The sequence below is a fragment of the Styela clava genome, chromosome 13, assembly GCF_964204865.1.
Source record: "Styela clava chromosome 13, kaStyClav1.hap1.2, whole genome shotgun sequence".
Taxonomy (NCBI): Eukaryota; Metazoa; Chordata; class Ascidiacea; order Stolidobranchia; family Styelidae; genus Styela; species Styela clava.
In genome coordinates, this window is record NC_135262.1 from 17,533,706 (window position 1) to 17,550,781 (window position 17,076).

Here is a 17,076-nt window from a genome sequence, read left to right on the forward strand (position 1 = left end):
ATCCGACTTGCAACTGACAGGAGCCAAATGGACGTTTTTGATTTTTAGCCGTCCAGTAAACAAAGTCACGTGACCCGTGCAAGTCCCCTATAATACAGTAACATTTGCCATATCTGGGCTTCCGAGAGACTAAGTTGCTCTTTACTCCCACTTTAGTTCGCATGTCTTCAGCTGATGTTTTGATTGCAGTTTTTTTGGCTTGGCTTATCCGCATTAATCGTGTTAAATGCAGTCATATTTCGAATCTCTCTCAGGTTAGTATCAAAATTGATATAACTTAAAATTTTATTCGTGGTTTTATTTCTCGAACTATTCAGGGTTATCTAAAATTGGAACAAGTTGTCAGGTTTGCTAAGGGGTTTCAATTGGAACAGCGTAAACAAAATCGTCATGGTTTTCCCCCGACCTTTCTTGGGCTTTTCTGTATGTTTATTGTTTCAGTTTTGATTGACAATTTTAATATTTCTATTCTTTGATTCTACAGTTACCGGTACCGGTATCTATTGACATTGTGAAACTGCACCCTGATATAATGGCTACCGTACCGTACTTAAAAACAAAAAACTCCAAACCACACCATTCAGCAATACCATGATACCTGTACCCATACAGGAATAATACCGGGGCGGTGTGGCTCAACGGGATAAGCATTGGGAATACGCTCGCCACCGCACCTCTAATTACTCTGCGTGGGTTCGCAGGTTCGAATCCCATGCAGGGATGGTTATGTGCGAGAGGATTGCTGGACTCCTCGCCGCCGTTGGGTGGTTCACGTACCTGCTGGTCGGTTATGGCTTCCTCCACCACCAAGTCCATGCTTCCGAAAACAAACAATAGCCTATAACTTATCCCATACCCGACTTGAAATGGTAACCGGTTCGCAGGTTCGAATCCCATGCAGGGATGGTTATGTGCGAGAGGATTGCTGGACTCCTCGCCGCCGTTGGGTGGTTCACGTACCTGCTGGTCGGTTATGGCTTCCTCCACCACCAAGTCCATGCTTCCGAAAACAAACAATAGCCTATAACTTATCCCATACCCGACTTGAAATGGTAACCGGACGAGAGGCCATGGTTCGCCATATGAATGAGCCGCATTATCGACTTTCCTCTCCCCCGGGATAAATATGTAAATCCTATCCTAACGTCAGAACGTACCGGTACCCGTACTGTACCGTAAAAAGCACAAACGACGCACAGAGTGGAGCTTTCTGGGGGGAAAAAGGTGATATTTGTACATAATCCGAGTAATCTCCTCCAGCACTCAGTCACTGTCTGAATTTAGCAATTGCCTGACATTAAATCGCTCTTCTTTGCTTTTTGGTTGCGTTTGCTTCTCATTCCACCTTCTGACCTTTATGTATTGGGGTCGTTTTTCTCATTTTTATTTCACTTACCTGAATTCATGGGATTGAGATAACACTGATAAATACTGAAATAATAAGAAATTTATATTCCCATTCTTTCAAGTCATTTAAATTAAGGCATTATGCTGTATTAGATCAAAAACTGTTCAAAAGGTATAACAGCTCGAAAGTGCAATACGTTCGCATATTTTTGTTTGTTTATTTCTGGCCCAAGCCTTCAACTAGGTTTGAGTTTTTCATAATTTTTATGTGTGTGTTGGTGAGCGAGCACATGATATTTTTCATGTTTAAAACTTGAAGGTTCTGCTTGCTCCTCAGAATTCTCAATTTGTGTTCAATATGGAGTTTTCGAAATAAACTGTATATCTAAATATCGCATATTCATACCTTATCCAATGTACAAATGTCAGAATGTGTGAACACTCAATGAACTTTATCTTTGCACCTCAAATTGTCGTCGCTTGTGTATTATTGGAATATTAGCTTTTAAAAATAACATATTTTTGTTTTATATGTGACAAATGAATTTTTTTTGGCCCGCAGTACAGCACACTATCCAAATTCCAATGATTTTCCCCCCATTTGGCTCAATGAAACAAACATTTATATGTGTCTCACAAACGAGGGGCGTCTGGAACCACGTCAGAAGCTTCATATCGCGCCATGCTTGTCTCAATAATAATCTAAATTAATCGCGGCCGTCAAATGACCAAATTTGATGTTTTTGCTAAAAACTCTTGAATGCTACGGGAAATTTTTTTTTCCTTTGGTAAATCAGATTATTTTTTCCCAAGGAATTCAATGATGACGTTACTAGATCGGCATTTTTGTAGTATTTTGTGCAATTTAATTATACTGTATTTTTGCCGATATTGAGGGACAACAATGTCCAGACGTCTCCAAAAGGAGGGGTGTCCTTAAATGATGTAATTAAAGTAAGCAATTCCTATAATTTACCCAATTTCGGACATGTTCAGGGAGTTGAGCAACAGATTTATTCAAATTTTAAAATATACTGCTATGAAGACTTCTTTAAAAAAATCCATTTAGTTATTGAATATTTATTTACAGGAAATAATCCTGGTCTTGAACTACTGGATGATTCTCCAGTCGGTGATGGCGATGATGAACGTTCTATCGATATGTCGGGTGCATTGTCACAGATTGCACTCCAGCATTCCCACAGTCCCAATTCTGGTCCACAGGGAAGCATATCTTTGCAAAACCAAGCGCATTTATTCGGAGATGAAGATGATTTATTTGTTTGTGGTCGTTGCAAACAACAATTTACCGATTTACAGGTAATTCAACTGATCAATATTTTTACTGATTTGAACGAGAGGCTGTGGTTTGGCATATGATTAAGCTATCTTATTGGCTCTCCTCTCTCCCAGGATCAATATGTAAATCCTATCCTGTCCTAAACACCATGGAGTATCTGTCAAATTAAAAACATGTTGTGTAGTAATCTTTCGATTGTGAATGTGATTAAAATACATTTATCATAGAGATTGTGCTTATGGCATATGTTACGTCCTCTAAATGGTGATTTTCAAATTTCTAGTATGGGTTAATTTGATGTTTACATTAATTGGAAACAGCTGAAAAATTTAATTTTTTGAATTATTTTCATGCTGGTTTTCAACCTGTTTATACATCAATCTTCTTGAAGTAATTCTACCTACAAGTTAATTCAAGTTTCAGTGTCAGTGAATCAACTATTTGATGTTTTAATGCCTTCTCTGCCATAAATCTTTTTTGAACCTTCAGATTTTTTTGCTCCACAAACGTGAGGAGTGCATCACCAGACAACGAACCATACAAAATCAGGAAGAAGCCCTACCCATGATGCAACTTCAACAAATAACTAATGATCAGTTACAGCAAAATCATCATATTGACGCTTTACCTGGGACTGTACTCATTGCAGACAGCCAAGGTTTGATGTCAAGAGGTAACAACTGAATTTGCTGTGCCAAACTGTGTGGAATCAAAATAACTTGAAATTTGTTTTCTGGTATAATTCAGGACAGCAAGCAATCATGATAAATGCATCACAATATTCAAATCAAACAATGGAAAATACAGCCGGTTTGAACCTAACACAGGATTCCAGAAAAGATAGGGATTTGTCATCAACTGCAATCAGGTTTTGTTTGACTTGTTTGGTTAATTCGATTCAATGACAACACTTGATATTTTAATTCCCATTTGCAGAATTTTTTTAATTTTAATAAGCAAACTGTCCCCAGTATTCATTCCCTTCAAATATTTAATGCTAGTATCTTGATATCCATATTCTGTAGGATTCAAACAAATGATGTCTATTCATTAAGCAAATTTGATATTGTTGCGTATTTTTTAATCGTTACAAAAATGTCATTGCTATTAAAACTTCATTTCGGGTGAGGGTAAAAAAGTTGATGTAAAGTAAGAATTCATATATATTAATAGAATGGCTACCAGTTATCATCTAAATAGTTGTTTTATTTCATAGAAATACAATGGAAAACATGAATCTATTATCAACAACTCCACAAAATCATATCTCGTTAAACCAAGTTGGAAATCTGGTCCAGTATCCTGGGAACACAGCAGATATATTACAAGATAATATGAATTATTCAACAAGACCTGGAGATGATTCTGTTATATCTGAAGATATATTGATCAGTTCAACATCAGCACAGACAGATTTTGGTGCGGAGTGCCAAATGCAACAGAATGAAGGTACTGTCAATTTTTTGTGGTCCAGGACAAAGGTCTGACCGGTGAAACACCTCTTAGGAGTATCATCAACCTCTTGGTGTTTGCTTCCCTGATCCCATTTTGTATGGTAATTTTCAAAAATTTACTACCTTAGGCTGTTAAACTTCACTCATGGCTCCTTAGTTTCTTCAGCGAGATTAATTTAAGAGATTTTATCAAGCGATCAAGCCATTTTATCCATTTATTCCAGCCAATAGTCGAAAATATTCGAGATATTTCGCTATTCTGTGATTGCTAATTTTTTTTACTATATTATCGGGAGGTTGCAAATTCAGATGACTGTTTTGATGTCTTATTACTGCACACCAGATTTCAAAATGCAACTTGACTAGCCCTTGGAGGGAGTATCACTATTATAAGGACCCACCTATACCCATTTTAGTTATATACACCAGTGTTGCCTGGGCTATGACACAACAGCTGCTCCAGATTGATGCTATTTATATAGCTCACTGGCACTATTTTTTGATGATGCTGTAACCCCTTTTTCCAACATACATGGCCCTTGTATATGTCACATCTAGTAAGATCTAATATCAATTCTTATTAACCTCAAGTTAATACATAATACAACGACCTTATGGTTTTAAATTTGAATTTCATATTGCTTGATCCGTTTGATACATAAAATATTACCTTCACATTCTTCCTTCAAATTTTTTAGTGAACCAACAGCAACTAGGATCTCTAGGAATTGGAATGGTCACCAATACCAGTATTACATCTCTTATGCAGCAACTTCCATCACTGCAGAATCCAACTATTCATCAGCAGAACAATTTCACTAATAATCAGCAACAGCAGCAACAAGTTTATATTCACATCTCACCACAGACCCAACTCGACACCCAAAAAACATACACTTTACAACCAAGGGATCTAATTAATGTTTGTATTTAATATTTTTATTATGATTGTTTGATTTAGAAAAGTTTCGAAATAATGAGATAGCACAGCGGACAATTGACTATATCAGTTAAGAGAACGAAAAGATTCTGAAGTGATCGTATGCAACGGAGAAATTTGCATACATCATTAGATATTCTAAAATCTAATTGAAGCAGCTTTGTTTTTGGTATTCGATTGTATACAATAGATAGAAAAATGAATCTGAATGCTATTTTTGCCTGACTTTCAGTATCGGGCGATATTTGCGTATAATGACATTGGCAATTGCTCAATGAAGGAATTTTAAATATCTGTCTGAACCCATGACTTTATCATATGGAAAATAATGATATGTATTCAAATATTTGATTTGTTTTGTATTTCTCTTATTTGTTTCAACTCAGGACATTCAAGTAGGTAGTACCTTTTTGGAGTTTAAAAATTGACATTTTTAATAATTTAGCATGAATCTTGTGAAGGAAAAAAAAAATATGAGATTCTGAATTTTTATCTCGAAATAGAGTAGTGGCAGCTTTAATAGAAATAGCCTGTCATAATACTATCATTCAATTTAGCCACCAATTTGAAGTCAAGTACATCAGATCAAAAAGATTCTTTGTTTTGGTGAATTTTGAGTTTTTGCTCGCAATTTTAGCTTATGACACATATCGGTTTAAGAGTCAACTTTATCTTTTTGAAAAATTGATCTCTATCACATCAGCTTGTTTATTTATTTTTTTTATTTCAGACGAATTCTGCTCTAGGATTGAATTTATCAGCCCTGAATTTAGCCCCATATACAGTTGCAACCACAAATGGAAATTTCACAACCATACAACAAGATATTCAACCACAGAGATCTTTGGTAAGATTCTCACCTGTGCTAAAAATAATGCATGTAGACTGTAGATTTTCCGCAGCTTTTTTTAACATTTTAACAGGGGTATTCCATTAAAAATGTTCTATTTCCATTTCATCTTTCAAAGTTCTAACTGAGGCCAGTCTGATTCGTTCTTAAATCTTGGCCAATTGCTGACTTTAGAAATAAATATAAATCTTGAAACATTAATTTTAAATCTTGAACTCAGATGGTATTACAGTAGTTCATTCAGTGAAATCATGATTTGTGCACATACGCCATACAATACACTATTATATTTTAATTAGGCCATTTCCCATCAATTATGGCCTTATCACATTATTTCACTCATAGTTCCCTATGTTGAATGATTCTATTTGTTTCTTGCAATAAAATTTCTTTCCATTTTTTCACCAGAATCTTACTAAACATACTCCCATACTTGCTCGCCCTGAGAATATGACAACAATACCTCAGCAACAAACTATTCCTGGTTCTAGTATTGCCATAAATGAAGAAGTATCCAATGTTCAGAGGTATTATATCCTTAAATTATCTCTAGTCCATGATTTTTTTAAGATATCAATCAAATTTGGTTATGTCCTGTAACAGTGGGCCCAAAATCGAAATGGATGTTTTTTTTTATAATGTATTGATATTGTTTTAATGTTGTAATCCGAATTATGTTTTCATGTAGTACAACAACTCTTAAAACTATTTGCTCTATTTTTATTTCAATTATATTTTTGTCAAATTATAATAAGAAAAATAGTTATGATTTTAGTGAAAAAATATCAAATCTACTTTACTTCAAATTGAATTATGTTAATCATAAGAGTTGATTGACTATTAAATTTTGATTAATTGCAGTACACCAGGGCCTGACTCGACATCTGAGGTGAAATCGAAAAAGAAGACATCTTTAAAATTTACATGTCATTTCTGTTCAAAGGGATTTTCAAGAGGATTTGATTTGGAACAACATGTCAGAAGCCACACTGGTATGCTTTTGAGTTTAAATGCTTATAGTATTTATCTAAGTCCGGAGACACGGTTTTTAGTGTTGTTTTGAATCTTCATGTGTTGTTGTATATGCAACTATTCAGATATTTAGAATTATAAGATTGGAATGACCAGTATGTTCTGTTACCCTACATAGTTTATGAAACCTTAGGTATGATACAGTAATGTAGTACGGTAAGTGCTAAAGGATTGAGCTGGCCCGTACCCAAACCTGATATATCCAACTTATAATACTAACAGCATCAGGCTATCACACACTATACCTTTCTGACATACAATCTAGCTCAGGGTGGTGCAAACCCAGGCCCGCCGCGTCATAATCTGTGGCCCGCGACGCATTTGCGCGAAGGTAAACAAAAAATCGCATTTGGAGTTGTTTTGTCATAAAAATGACCAAAAAGTATTTTGATGTCCCTTAATTGAGTAGTGTTATGGCTAGCTGAAGCAGCTAGCGAAGTTGATTTATTTGCTTGGGTAGTCTAAATTGTTATCTGGCTTTCTCATTTTCTGGTCGGGGAAATATGCTAACAAAATAGGCTTCATAGAAAACTAAAAATCGAATAAGGAATCTATTGGCCTGAGTCGGCTACAGGGATGGCCATTTCCGAATACTAAACTATTCCGAATACATTCTAAAATAATGTTTTCGAATCTGGAATTCCGAATACATTCTAAAATCGAAAATAACACATTTTTGTTTTAGTTGATTAAAACCCAGTAAATTAGGAAATAAGCTTCAATAGAAATATCAGAATGAAGCCACAAACCAACAGTATATGTACACAAAGTAATTGATAGTTTATAGCTATCAATAAAAAATAATAGCAACTTGTGACACAGTCAGTTTATTAAAATTATTCACTTTGTACAAATGACCATATGAAAAGATAGCCAAGGAGTTGTCCGACGCTTTCTATCATTGGTACCATGATATTACGATAATAGTCAAGTCTATTGACAAAAATACTACTTGTATTCAGATAGTTGTGTATATTTTCTGAGAGTAATAAAATTTATTGGCAATACAGGCAACAACAATCCATTATGCCTTTAAAAATTCTAATATTTAAGCCTAGAGTATTCTACTACCTACCAGTATATTTGTATATTAATTTATGTGAACCATATTGGTATTATGTGTAATATATTGTTGTGTTTGGAATTAGAAATAAATTAGTAGAGAATAGATCACCACCACTGCCAGCGCGCAGCCAGGATTTTCGAAATCGGAAATTCCCATTGCCGCCTGTAACACCCACCGCGATTCCGCGCTCGTTAAAAGAGCCGTCTTTTCAGCATATAATGATCATTCTGTTACGTAAAATATTCAATCCATGACAACTACGAGATTCTAAAATATCTTTATATATTAATTTAATGTGTCCAACGTAACTCGCGGTTGCTTCTTCTTAAGTCAGAAAAAGAAACATTCCTATTCGGTCCACGGCGATCTGTGACCTAAAATTACGAGATAAACTGCCTGATGTATTTAATTTTTATACGTATTTTTGCAATCTTGCCTACTCGTTATCGCCGTTAGAAAAATCTCAAATAATTATATAAAATCCTGTTAAGTGTAGAGTATAATTCATTTCATACAATGAATATACATATAAAGTTTAGCAGTAAATTAAAAATACATATTCATCGCCGCGATTATGCCACCTGTTAAAAGAGTCGACTTTTACAATAAATAATATAACAACGAATATATATTTTTCTGTTGTGCAAAGTGATGAATTCGTGACCGTCACGGGCATATTTAAAATGTCTTGCTTTATTAATTTAATTGTCTTCAATTTAACCTGCGGTTGCGTCGACAAAATAAAATCCTCACCACTCCTATATACCATTGCAATCCGCGGTCATATAAATAAAAACGTGAGGTGGACTGTCTGATTAAATATTGTTTTGATACGTATTTTGCGAATTCAGCAAATATTTATATGTACTTGTTAACAGTGACTCCGCTCGATCGAAATGCTGCCACTCGGATTATTTTTAGATAAAACCGTTCGAAAAAACCATAAATATGCTGTAATATCTCAAGAGTAAAAATTATTTCATTAAAATAAAATTGATTGAATATACTTTAGATTAATTATATTATATACATCCTCACAACCCGGGAAAAAGTCGCGTTTCAAACCTTGTATCGTGTTAACACGAAAATATTCGACGGCAATTTAAAGTAATGGATAATCAGGCAAATCCCGCCCTCTATTAGTGACGATATGTTTCTAAATGCCGACCAAACATAATGTGTGCCAGAGGCACACGAAATTTTGCGATTTTCACTGCCTAGAAAAGCGTTTTTTAAATTTTCGTGGGCCTCAATAAAACTTATATTGTTTGCGCTTTTATTTTCAGTATTTCAAATTGCCGCTTTTCTATCAAAAAGTTGCGTTGTCTTTAGAAAATCGCCGCCGATGAACGTATTTAAAAGATTCACAATTCCGTGCGTGTACAAAAATAAAATAAATGTTATCCTTATCGTGGAACAAATTTGTGGAAAAATTTCGTTTTAGAGAAAATAACACAATTGTGAAGGCGTTTACGGGCTTACATAACACGTTACGCTGATGAGTGATGAAAACAATCACGTGCAAGTTTCTATCGAGAATGTTTTAATTTAACGGAAACGTCTTGAAAGCGGCGTCGAAAATGTGTGACGTCACACAAATATCCGATATTCTTATGAACGTGAATTCCGATATTCGAATGACGAGATATTCGAATACATTCGAATACTTTATTCGAATTGGCCATCCCTGGTCGGCTATGCATGTTAACTGAATATAATTTCTGTCGGATCTTTTTTGCAACCAGCTTAAACAATATTACAAAAATTTAGTAGTTATCCTCTTGTATCCTAAATTTGGTAAAATTCGGAAATCAATCAATAATTTGCAGTTATTTTGTAAACATGAGTTTAAAAAGAAAACTGAACGATTCATACAGATTTTTGACTGGATATGGGATACCATACCATAATGCTCGCCTAATATATATGTCTGTAAGTTGTGCCGGTGACAATCTAAAACGACATTTTCTCCGTTATGAAAAGATTGAAATCTTACACTAAGTGAAGATATAGTAAGATTTCTGCACGTTTTAGTGAGTTTTTTTGGTGCTTTTTTCAAGTTTTAGCCTGATAAATGACAAATAATGATCAATGTGTTTGGACAATAGAAGTGTTTGTTTTGTATTGCACTGTTTACCCATTCTAGACACTATTGTGGCCCGCGAACAATACAAAAATAATGTGGCCCGCGAGGCAAAGAACCTTGGATCACCCTGATCTAGCTACTTTAGCGTAAATTGTGATGTTACTTCAAAAAGTGAATTTTTTTATAACAATTTGAATAAATGAATGATGATAAAATTTGACTGAACTTCGAAAAGTGATAACACAGAAGCATTTTTTCAATATGTTTATAACTTTTACCGAATATATTAATAGATCAGAGAATAATCGAAGTAAATGGGAATTACCTTTCACATTCAACAGGTGAAAAGCCATTTCAATGCATTGTATGTGGAAGAGCATTCGCACAGAAATCTAATGTTAAAAAACATATGTCAACCCATAAAGTATGGCCGAAGAAAGCACTCGATTTTTTACCCAGTCTTATTCTATTGGATGAAGGCAAAGGTCTGTGAGTTTTAGTATTGCTAGATGTTAACAAGCATGTTTCAAGCATGGATAAGCAGTTATGAATACTGTGGTATAATTTTGATAATTCTACCTGTACCATTAGGCATCAATTAATTTTAAATGAAATGTGATATCACTGGAAATATAGTATCGTACATTATAAGATACGGCACTCCAAAAGTGTGTGTTTGTGTACCAATGTGGAGGTAACTAATTTTGTTTGCCTACTTTACATAAAGTTGTGTAAAGGGACTGAAACCTATGGGCAGGGGGGATATTTGATTGTCTAACACAGACAGTCCCCGAACTCGTAATAGAACTAAAATAAGGAAAATTGGAATAAAATTATGGCCTAACCCTAACCTGGTACACACACTACTGGAGTACCAAAAATACCATGTTATAACTGACATAAAATTTTTAAAGGTTATTGTAAGATTCTTTAGAACAAGTTGAGTTTCCTTGAAGAAGAAATTATCGAAATGGTATAATGGTATTCCCCAATTACTAATGAAGGGATAGGAGAAAAAAACAAAACAGTGCAAATTCATCAGAATCCAATGATAACTTTTTTCAATAATTAGATGTTGCAAATTCTAAAGACAAAGAAGATAATGCCAATGATCCGATTTCAAATAAGCAAAGTAGTGAGTCTCGGAGCAACTCGTTTTCTTTTGTTTCAACGACAGTGCACTCATGTCCATATTGTGACCAAGTATTGGGTTCATTTAAGGAAAGAAAGTCTCATATGCTGAGGCATAAAGATAAACAGGTATTTATGATGATCATGGAATATTTCGAAGTGAATAATTTTACATTGTTGTGATAAAAATGGTTGGTATTGCAAACATTTTATAAAAAATTATATTTTAATTTGTCATTCCGTGATACAGACTGATAGAGCATAGATTTAAACTGTTGTTGCAATTTGAGATACAGTTAGAAAAATAAATTCGGATGAAAGCCATTATTTTTATTTCTACATATCAAAATTTCATCTCTTGTCTATGTGATATGGCTTGCTATTGCACCTCTGATTACCCCAAAGGGTCCCCCGAATTGGCCTTGCCTATTCTCATACTCGACATGGATAATAATCGGACGAGAGGCAGGGGAATTCCTACCCTTGAATGTTGCATATTTGCTATTTTCAAGATCTCAGATCATACCATTTTGACCGTCCTTTATTGGCTTGAATATCATTTATTGATAACAAATTAAGTATTATTGTCATTCTAGTAAATTTTTCTCTGCATAACCCTGGTTATAAATCTTTAATGCATATCTTTATAGTAAAGTGCACTTTCCTACTTTTCTAGTCAAAAACAATTATACCCTATTTTTCATGTATCATCTGTACTTGAAATCATAATAACAGGATGTGAAACCAATTATCATTTTACCGAAAAATTATTTTCAGGTTTATAAATGTGTAAAAGAAGGATGTGAGCAAACATTTCAAGATTTAGATGATTATGTAGAACATGTCAAGGTTACATTTTATTATTTTAATTTTAAATAATGTTTTGTTTCATGTACTTTAATACTTTCAAGTATTGTTTAAAATGTATTTATCTTTTGAATTATAAATGTATTCAATAGTCAGATTCTTTGTAGCATGCTTTTAAATCATAGTATAGTAAATAGTATAGTATGTTTCAAGAATTCCTGATGAAAAAAAAATTAAAGAGTTTAGATAGTTTATGGAATTATTTCGATCACAATTATTTTGGCTTTTTCTCCAAAATACCAGGTTATGAATATAAGCAATGAGGAATTATAAGGAAAAACCCTTTTCTTTATAACCATTGCATATATGAAATTTTTAAGCAAATTCAGGACTTGAACTTTTCATGTCTCTTTCACTGGTATGGTTAGACCCTCCCCCTATTCCACAGTTTTTGAATTCTTTGGGCTACTCTTTTGAAAGCTATAATTTACTTTGTAGTTTATTTTTATTTATGATTGTCTATTAATAAGTACTGTATTTTGAGGGCTGGTATTTTGAGTATAGGCAATAAAGCATACAGCGCTACCTGCCCTGGCTTATTATGCGTACAATTGATTTTTGAGAAAGAAAGAATTTAAAGCGTGCCTTACGTTCCTAAAGTATGATAATATTATTCATTATTTATTCATTGTTGTTCAGGTCCATGAAGGTTCAATGACATACAGATGTCATCACTGCCATCATATATTTGATACTTTACATAATCTTGGTGTTCATCAGTATCAAGCACATTTAAATGATAAATCAAAAGCAGCTAAGTAAGCCAATTTATTCATTTGGATTTGGTGGTGATTTTTTTTATTATGCAAGCAAGATTATGTTAATATAAATATTGATTTATTGATTAGATGTGGCACATCTATGGTATGTCACTGTCATTTATATTAGAAAATTTGGTACTCCCAAAGTATGTGAACCAAGATGGCAGACACCAGAACTTAGTTCGTTCAGGTACAAATACTACGGGAGTCACTTAGCTAGTCCCTGAAATCGTAATAGAACTAAAATAAGGAAAATTGGAATAAAGTTATGGCCTAACCCTAACCCTAACCTGGTACACATACTACGTTCCGGGGTCTGCCATCTTGGTTCACATACTTCAGGAGTTCTGAAAATTTGCTATAACAACCTGATGACATATTATCAAATATGACAGTTATTTTAACATTACAGATACCCGCGATTATATTCATGTACATTATGTCCTGGTAAATTCTCTCATCCTGAATTGTTACATAAGCATTCAATGACAGAATCTCATAACCATCCATGTTCCTTCTGTCCAAAAAGATTTTCATGTGACAGATATTTAAGAAAACATATTGCTGCTGCTCATTCAAACAAGCCACAGAAGAAAGTAAAGTAAGTGTGTAGCCAATAGTAAGGGTATTATTGTAAATGTCTCTTGTTAGAAATGATTACCTATATGTGAATAATTTGTTTTTTTATTTCGTTTTTCATATTTAATTTTCGATTTTGATACTTTATAACAAAGAACGAGTTAACATTGTTATTTTGACTAGTACTTGGGAGCCAGAGCATTGCTCCTTAGCAATGCTGGAGCTGGAAACAGCTTACCATCTTAGATAGACGTAGAGCCAGAGTTTCCAGAAACTTCAGTGGCTCCAGCCTTAACCATCCAATCATTTTTGTGCATTTATAATTTTCCAAAGCTCAATACAAACAATGAAATCTATTCATTTCAGCGTATGCTTTTTTTAATTTATTTTCTAACATTAATATTAAAGTTTACAGTTAATTTTAAAATTTTCATATAATCACATCATAGTTTGGAGTCCCAACTTTGTGCAACTGCATTTGAACTGATGTTTCCAGCTTCCACGCACTGCTTTTGACAATGCTTTTTGCCATATTTGTATTTTCAGGTGTGATATATGTGGTGTTAAAGTACGAAGCATATACTACATGAGATCTCATATGATGATTCACACTAAAGAAAAACCATTCAAATGTTCTATGTGCCAGTCTTCATTCAATCGGAAAGACAAATTAAAACGACATATGGTTATACATGATCCTGTCAAAAAATACAAGGTCTACTTGTACTACAACTCATTTCTACTGTTTTTTGTAATGCAGATTTCAAAAGTTTTAAACTTAATTTAACTAATTCAAGAATTCAGCTTTAAAAAAGTATAAGATTATGGTAATATATTCAAATGCTGCGAACTAGCCGACATCTCAAGATATCAGAACTGAACGCTTCTGTTTTATAGTTTAAACATTTATCACATCCATTTTTTGCTGGATTATGACATTATAGATCTCACACAGATGTCACATAACATAACGTTTCATGTAATTTGATTGTAACAATATTATAACAAATCAAGTTGCAATTGGAAATTCATTACGTATATATATTGGCAGATAAAGTTTTAAGCTTCATGCTTTTATGTAAATATCACTACTCGTCGTGGATCTTGACTATCATAAATATCATATTTTGTAATGTCCTGCATTTGTTTTAGTGTCCTCTTCGATCAGTATTAGGATGTACAAAGGAATTCAGTCGTCCTGATAAGTTGAAAGCTCACATAATTTGTCACAATGGTGCCAGGCCACATAAATGTTCATTCTGTCCGAAGACATACACAAGAAGATGTTTTAAGGTAAGATTTTTATATGAATATATTATAGAATTGCCTTTCCTCTCCCCCGGGATGAATATGTAAATACAATTCTATTGTAGGTTGCACATGAGCGAACTCATAGTGAAGAATTCCAATGTCAGGCATGCAAGAAAGGTTTTACCGACAATCTTCGTCTTCATTTACATAAGTGTAAACCTGTATCAGAGAACGATGCCAACTCAGCCATTGCATCCAAAAATGTAAAACGACGAACAAGACCCTTAGGATTGAGAAAACCTATCAAAACCTATGGAAATGAAAGCCATTTGGAAACTGAACCAAACTTAGTAGGACCTATGTATGCTATACGTAGTGGATCCAAAAGGAATTTTCGCAAAAAATCCCAGAAAACGGCTCAGGATTCTGGCGATCTATCCACTTCTAGTACAAGAACTGATAAAATAAATGTAGAAATTGAACTTCCGGAACAAGACGAAGCAACTTCCGGTGATGAATCTGAGGTCGAAATTGATGTTGAAGCTGATGATATTGATTGTGTTATTTAAAGCATTTTTTCCCTATATGATTTACAACGTTGCAATATTTGATATCTTTAATAAAGTTATAGCTTTTCACGCTTCGTATTGTTAGCTTTCAAATCATCTTCTATTTTTATCATATAAATTCCATTAATCCTTTAAAATCTGGGCGGAATCATTTAGCGATATTTCATAATCGGCACCGAGGATCATATGCGTCACGAGTTAATCACGGTTAAATAATCCGAGTATGTTTTGATCACGAATGATTTAAAAATGAGTATGATATTCTTGTATATTGTTACAGTAAGTAAGATACTTGAATGAGGTCGTGCCACCCGCAATCTGTTTCAAATATTAATCAATCTCTAATAATTCTTCTCTATTTCCCATGTGTGTAGCCGTCTCATTTGTTTGTATATATGTTTCATATACTTGCAACCACAACAAAAAACGAAATTAAACCCTTTCAATTTTCATCATGGTCATAGCGACATTTCAGTATTATGACCGGGTGAAACCCGATATATCTACGCAGCTACATCTCTGTTGAGTCCGGCGCTAAGTTAATTCTATCATAAACTGAATAATGAAATATAAACAGTCTTGTCAATTGTATTTTTCGGCGGATCAATTATAGTCTTCATTCTTGCCGATAAAGAGAAATAATCGTTTCAAATGGCTTAGTCGACATTTTAAAAAATCCCCAACAATAACAACAGTTTCAACATAACAACGGGGTCTTCAATTATCTGAATCTATTTCGTTCACACGAATCCTTTTTAAAATTACCAAACTTTTGTTTTCACTTGAAGTAAATACCCGTGTATCGGACGCCGAATAATTTACAGATAAACAAGTACAATTATTCACTCTCTTACATTTTAAAAACAAGCATTCAAAAAGAGCTACGCAGCAAATCCCGTTGTTTACGACATTAAACCACTGAGCAGAAAAAAAAACGATTGCGTAGATTTTTCTCTCACGGTTGTTTTTTTTAATATCTAATTATTCACAGTAACTCCGACTGATTTTCACTCAATCACGCTGTGGTCTTATCCGTCAAGAAGGCGGGAAAACAACTGATCGTGCTCAAGAGTCGTTTCACGCAACACCCTTTTTTCTAAAACTCGAAGACCCTTCAATAAAGGCCAGTCATGAAAGACCAGGGCAATACCGCAGAGAATAGATGTTGTATAGTTTTGCGGTTGCAATCATAGATCTTGCGGATGCTACCATAGGTTTTGTGGATGCTACTTTGTGTTTTGCTGGGGCTATCATAAGTTTTGCGACTGTGATTAGTTCATTTATTGTAATATAAAGCCAAAATAGCTTCACTACATATTCACATACCAAAGATTCATGATTCGAACTGGAATAATGTCTGTTGGCTAAACCATGCAATTAAATAAATATCAAAATAGGAGGTGCCGTTTCCATTCATCAAGTGTATAAAATATGGGTATGTTCATACTAGACCGGTCCTCTGTATCCTGTAGCTGAGTGAAATCGAAACTGGGTCAAGATCATATCTATTTTAAATGAGAATAAGCAAATCATGTTATTGTTATATATATATTTTCTTCCTATATTAATACGAAATCAGCAGCTTTTAGTATGCAACAACACTGGATTTCCTGTTCGTCTACCAAGAGTTGTTTACAGATGGTGGACGAAAGCCTGTAGTGTAGATCTCTTTTATAAAGCAATTGGCCAGGCCATTAATAAGAATAAAACAGAGATCCTTTGTATTAATTAACGGGCCAGAGATATACTATCCTTCTCGGCCCATAATCAATACGCAAATGACACTGTTAAAATACTGGGAATTTATTTTGGTAAAAATCAGGCCAATAAGACTTGGAATGAA

The 17,076-nt window shown here is 34.0% G+C and overlaps 1 protein-coding gene across 2 annotated transcripts; it reads left to right on the plus strand.

Annotated features, from left to right (window-relative positions):
• The first annotated feature begins 94 nt into the window (after window positions 1-94).
• Window positions 95-15,304, plus strand: LOC120332821 (uncharacterized). 2 transcript variants are annotated; one of them, XM_039400139.2, is made up of 17 exons: window positions 95-254; window positions 2,438-2,667; window positions 3,137-3,320; window positions 3,395-3,515; window positions 3,864-4,096; window positions 4,800-5,023; window positions 5,772-5,888; window positions 6,300-6,418; window positions 6,753-6,883; window positions 10,417-10,560; window positions 11,148-11,335; window positions 11,984-12,055; window positions 12,713-12,831; window positions 13,247-13,435; window positions 13,960-14,128; window positions 14,566-14,706; window positions 14,787-15,304. In XM_039400139.2, the coding sequence occupies exons 1-17, from the start codon at window positions 227-229 to the stop codon at window positions 15,231-15,233; spliced, it is 2,856 nt and encodes a 951-aa protein (XP_039256073.2). In that variant the 5' UTR covers window positions 95-226; the 3' UTR covers window positions 15,234-15,304. The 2 variants fall into 2 exon arrangements, with proteins under 2 accessions (XP_039256073.2, XP_077975385.1); XM_078119259.1 differs by lacking the exon at window positions 95-254 and adding an exon at window positions 355-1,224.
• Window positions 15,305-17,076: the final 1,772 nt, after the last annotated feature.